Here is a 6,047-nt window from a genome sequence, read left to right as displayed (position 1 = left end):
TATTCATTGTTGCTCTTTGAGACTCACATTTAGTCGCCTCCCGCCATCATGCAACAGCATCTTGGTCCGAGTTGGTCCGAATCGTCTGTTTCCCGTAGCGTCCTGTAGGGACACTTCGGCATTCGTATTTCTTATATTTTCAGTCTTGATAAATATTTGTAGCAGTTTTTTCACACCACTCTCTATAATTCTTATGATCTAACACATATTTTTCTAAAGTTTTTCAGACTTTGTACACGATATTTAATCAATCACTGTAGAGACGATAATGCAACATTTTTCATATAAATTCAATGTCGTCCACTAGCAGTGTTTAGGGACGAATCGTCTTTGAACTCTTCGGAATACTTTCACGTGCGGGGGAATTCAAAATATCTCTGCCGTTGGTCGCATAGCGTTCTAGTGTTTGAACATGATGCAGTCACGCTAGTATCCGCCTTCGACCCACGTTTGCCGAAGGGTTCATTGTGGTTTCTCCAGTTACTAAAACATTATTCTTATTGTATTTTATTGTGTTTCCAGTACTTCTTATATATATTATGTGATTGTATTTGTAATTTTTTGTGTTTTGATAAAGGGGCGGATTGCCTCGAAAATTTAACAAACCTTATTGTTTACACTGTTTGAATTACTTCTTTGCCCCATATATGTTTATGTAATATATATGTAAATTTTTTCATTATATTAGCAGATTTATGAAAATCACAAGGCCATGATAAGTCATCAAAAGGCCTTATATAAAAGAATTATACAGAACTATATATCTCATCTTTCCCGCTTTATCAATAACATCTTTCAATTTATGGAGTAGTGTTCAAGTAATTAAATAATAGCAGTAACCAGTGTTCAGTGAGACATTGAGATAGGGTGAAAACTGAACTTTAATGAAAATTCTCAAAATTCAGTTCTGAGGCAAAAATATTTGAATCTGTAAAGACATTTAAGTTTCAATTAGATTAATATTGCTTTTATAAAACAGTTTAAAGTGAATCTGAACATAACTTCACAAAATTCCCTGTTAGTATATATTTTTATTTTACCCAAAAATAGGTGAACCTGGAAAAAAATCCTCTAAATGATGGATAGGTGCGCGTGCATGTACAGTATAGGTGCATGTACAACAGTATATATGATTGTATCAGTACCCTCACCAGTTTCAATTCAATCTGACAGCATACAACTCAATAACACTGTCAAATGTGGACTTTAAACAAATATTGACGCCACTGCTATTAAATATTTGTAGTGATGGTTGTAAACTCGCTTTTATTTAATAAATTAATTGAACAAATTAAATAAGGCCAAAAAGTGTGATTTCTGTATATGAATTAAATAATTATTTCTATAACCCATCCCTATAGGGTAACAGAACAGGACACCCTGTGGTAAAAAAAAAAAAAAAAAAGAAGAAAAAATCTAATATTTTGAAAAGTACCTTAATCAAGTCTCTTTCATCCATGAAGGATATGTTTGATTTCTTCATATCTGGAAGTTTAGAAGTTTCGTCAATTTTACACTTTTTGGTCCCACTACTCAGGCCACTGTGGATCAGTCATAGTGCCAATATATATATATATACATACACATATTTAATCGATTCACAAAGTTTCTACAAATTTTATTCTATACATATGTATATACACATGTACATAAATATATAAACATATATACTATTGCACAGATATCCCATTCTGATACTTCTATTAAAGTTTGTGTTATTTCCAATAGCAATATTCAATATAATTTCTGTTTTTGTATTGAGTTAACTAATAACACGGGTCCCCTCATCTTAAAAAAAAACAACTACAGACCCAAGGTGCATTAAATTATATCAATTTTAAAGGACTTGAATTGAAAATCCTTCTACCATGTGTAATATTTGATTCTACCATATATTTGGAATGGAAATTCGAATATAGAACATTTTGAACTGTTATTCAGTCACTTCAACTCATTTTTGGGCAAAACGGCTTTGGACCGAGGACATGTACTTATTACATATGATTTGAAGATCTGTTTATAGAGAACTTCTAAAAGAAATTCACTTAACAGTTAACATTGTGCGCTTTTAAAAATAAAATATGAATCAACTTTGGGATAACATCAGTATATAATTATAATGTTCTGTCAATTTTGTAATATCTGGTTGAAAGTTTGAATTTAGTTATTTATATCAAAGTTATCTTATATATATTTTATTACTATAAAAACAAAGATTTTGACTTGGACCAGTGAGATACTTTAATTTATAATCAGTGTTTTTGAGTTATCATAGTTCGAGTTAATTAATTTTGATTGTAAGTACATGTATTATCCTGTCTCCACTAAAACAGAATTTGTAAGAGTCAACACCATAGACAATTACTCTCCTTTTGTAATTATGATTAATTACAAAATAATTATAGAAATTCTATAATCTTCCAGGCTTTGGAAATTAACAGCAGTTGTTTATAAGGTTTAAATCATATTACACTGTACATTTACATGTGTTCATAAACATTGTAATACATTTGGTTTAAATTTGGTTTACTTCATTTAAAGGGTGATTCCATCATTAGTTTAAATTCAAAGGTTAGGTAATCAAAATTAAACTTATTGGAAAATATGATTTTTTCCCAAATAGTAAATCTTCGAATCTTTAATATAATGTAAAATATCACTTTTTACTTGAAAGCCAGTCAGTATTTTTGTAGGATTCATCATTTTTCTGTACATTTTGGCATTGATTTATTCCCTGTTCAAAAGTGGATTTCATCAGTAAAAAATGTACATGGTTCTGATATCTGAAAGAAGGAATGTCCCTCTAAATTGAGTCTCATTATATAATTAACTGCCAGGGTCATTTAAGAACATGCCAGGCATTGGAGAAGTGTTGGAACTTCAAACACCTAATTAGAACACACACAATAAAACGGTCCTTGTATGTTTTGACATTGAGTACAAAAGATTGTTTTAAATTTCCTTTTTATTAATTTCAGGCAATATTTTGTGAAATAAACAGTTAATTACTATACTTAGCAATAGAAATCTGATCTATAATACTCTCAACAGTATAATATGACAATTATTTCATAAACATTGCAAAGAATTATTTTTCAGATAAATTTAATTTAAAATTTAATCATTATTCTTGGTACAACCTACATATGTGCCATGTTGATCTATGTTTATTTCTGCTGACTAATGTAGACTAACTACACATATACTAAGCCTGCATTTCATAAATGATAAAAATCTAGGGTTATCACATGGGCTTTATATACTATACTAGAACCTAGACTCGGACATTTTAAATGGTTACTAGCCCCATGTGCTGTAGATAATATAACCTTCTTCTAATTATAATAAATTAAATTATATGGACTGATCATATCAACTTAATCATATCCAAGGTTTCACCAAAATTGAATATTTTACGCAGATTCAAATTCACTTTAGATCGTACTTCCCTTCAAACTCTGTATTTTACTCTTATCCGACCTATTTTTGAATATGGGAACATTGTTTGGGATAACCTTACAAAAACTCAGTCTGACATGCTAGAAAATCTCCAATTAGAGGCAGCGCGTATAGTTACTGGCGGAACTAAACTCACAAGTAGAGTAAAACTTTATCTTGAAACAGGCTGGCTTCCCTTGGAGCAAAGACGTGAACACCACAAAATAATTCATTTCCATAAAATGGTTCACGGTCTCCTTCCTCAGTATCTACAAGAAATTCTTCATCGACGTAATAATAGCATCCATGATCACAATACTCGTGTTGGAAATAACTTTCGCCCTCCTCCTTGTCGCACAAGTCTTTACATGAAATCCTTCCTGCCATCTGTAATCCCTTTGTGGAATTCCTTGCCAGATGCAATCAAAAGTGATTCGTCCATAACTAAATTGAAAAGTCATTTGAATAAACCACGCCACAAAGTTCCACATTACTTCCTTAGCGGTAATAGACTGGGTCAGATTCACCATGCAAGATTAAGGATGGAGTGCAGTCCACTAAAATTTTATCTATTTCATAAAATAGAATCGATCATAACACAGTGTTATCGGCAAATGCCTACCTTTGATCAGATCAGACTGGAACCACATACAAAAATAATTACCAGGACCCTATACTGAGTTTAATTCCAACGTATTCGCATGTCTTGTTGTGTACAATGTATCTAGGTCAGACGTGAATGGAGACGATGACATTCGGAAATTCCCGATCGGTTACGGACGACATGATAAAAATAAAAGCGAAAACATACCGCTGTTTTGTTACTTATTTTTCATCTGAGAACAAAAGTCATATATTACTAATGTTTAAACACTATAGTGAGACTTTGGTGTTGATATTGTTTAAAAAGTTTTGCCCATGGGAATACTACATCCGGTTTTGAGCCATTCCGGTACCGGTTTTTTGGACCATACGATTTTCTTTGTTCGTATGTATGGGAAGGGAGGCAACTCTTGTTGGAGGTACCGTTTTCCAGTATTTAGAGAGCTTCGCTCGGGCGCCTTCGGCGCCCTAGAGCTGCGCTCTTATTACTATACACACCCACATATCAGCAATGCTGCTCTATACAGTATAATTTCAATGTGTCGATTACTTGATACTCATATATGCCAATCGTGTTATGAAACGATTCATGTTAAAATCATGAAAAAATAGGTTCAAAAATTTATTTCGGAAGAGAACTTTCAAATATCTTAAACAGAAACGCTGTGCTCTACAAAATTATTCTTCATGATAACCTCAACGTTATGTTAACTGAGTTCACTATCGTTAACATGCTTTTTAAATTTAAATGATATACGTTGTCCCTTCAAATGTATGTCACTGCATGAGAAATTACAGCCGCTCTGAGGTTACTGGTTTCCTGTTTTAACATGCAAAATGTAGATATATACCCATTCAAGTAGTTTGATTAGCTCGAATTACTTAGTAAAAATCAAATACATCTTTATATATACATATACACATGATGCATACATGTATATCAAACTTTAATCCGCGTCCTTCAATCACGATATATGTAAATGCAATAAGGAATAGCGTATAACAATGATATATTTCAGTTTGCTAGTATGTAACGTATATAACACATTTCCCCACACATTAAAATTGATTTACATATGTACACTTAAACCACGCCATTGAATCTGAATAATAATAACTCTAGTGATAAATATCTAACAAAATTGTTTAGTATCTAAAGCACCCTTAACTATTAAAAAATACCATATTGTATCAAACACAAAGTCGTGTGGTATGTCGTTATAAAACGTTAGAAGAGAAAAGTTCGTAACGAAGACAAATCCTTGAATATAATTAAAAAGGTCGATGGACGGTATAAGAATATCAAACGGAATATGACGAAAAGTTCGTTGAAACGTTCCAGTTCATATTTTAGAACAGCTTAAAGGATGATACAGCAGCTGGAAGTTGTGTGACAGGACGGACGAGCTTGGGTACTCTGCTGTTGTCTATAGGCTGGTGCTGCCTGGTATGTTATAGCACGTTTTCTGGCTTCGATTTCTGCGGCTCGCCTACCCAGGCGTTCACCCAACACTTGCAAGGGAGTGAGGCAATATAGCTGCAGCCACGCCATCTTAAAGAACATGATCCTATTCACACGCCGTTGTTGACCGGCAATTAAAATGTCATTCACAATGACCATATTTTGTCTCACGTCTTCAAGCTCGAAGAATTTGTTGTTTGAATTTCCACAAATTTCCTCATCGTGAAACAAACATTTACCCAAAAGTTCGGCTGGCTTCACTGAAACAATGAGTATTGTGAGAGCATCGATATCGGCCTCTGACAACAGATAATAGTTTCTGAAGTCGGTGAATTTACCGAGATTACTGTTCTCATCGTTAAGGTCCAAGACATTACATATGCATTTCAGATAAAACATAGCCCGCGCTACGTTATGCTGAGGAACAGTAACTGATTCACCAATCTCTCGTATTCCTAATTGTTGTCTTTGCATCACAGCCATGGTGGATCGAATATTATTTCGGAAGATTGAAGTTCTGTCTTTTGAAATGAAGTTAATTTAC

At 33.1% G+C, this 6,047-nt stretch overlaps 1 protein-coding gene across 1 annotated transcript; it reads right to left on the bottom strand.

Annotated features, from left to right (window-relative positions):
- Nucleotides 1–4,010: 4,010 nt before the first annotated feature.
- Nucleotides 4,011–6,037, bottom strand: LOC117320668. Its single transcript, XM_033875185.1, has one exon. It carries the CDS (start codon nt 5,984–5,986, stop codon nt 5,402–5,404), a length of 585 nt encoding a protein of 194 aa, XP_033731076.1. The 5' UTR covers nt 5,987–6,037; the 3' UTR covers nt 4,011–5,401.
- Between the last annotated feature and the right edge of the window lie 10 nt (nt 6,038–6,047).

The sequence above is a fragment of the Pecten maximus genome, unplaced genomic scaffold (genome assembly GCF_902652985.1).
Source record: "Pecten maximus unplaced genomic scaffold, xPecMax1.1, whole genome shotgun sequence".
NCBI classification, from domain to species: Eukaryota; Metazoa; Mollusca; class Bivalvia; order Pectinida; family Pectinidae; genus Pecten; species Pecten maximus.
The sequence above is the reverse complement of the archived record's forward strand: the minus strand, read 5'-3'. Positions and strand labels throughout refer to the sequence as shown.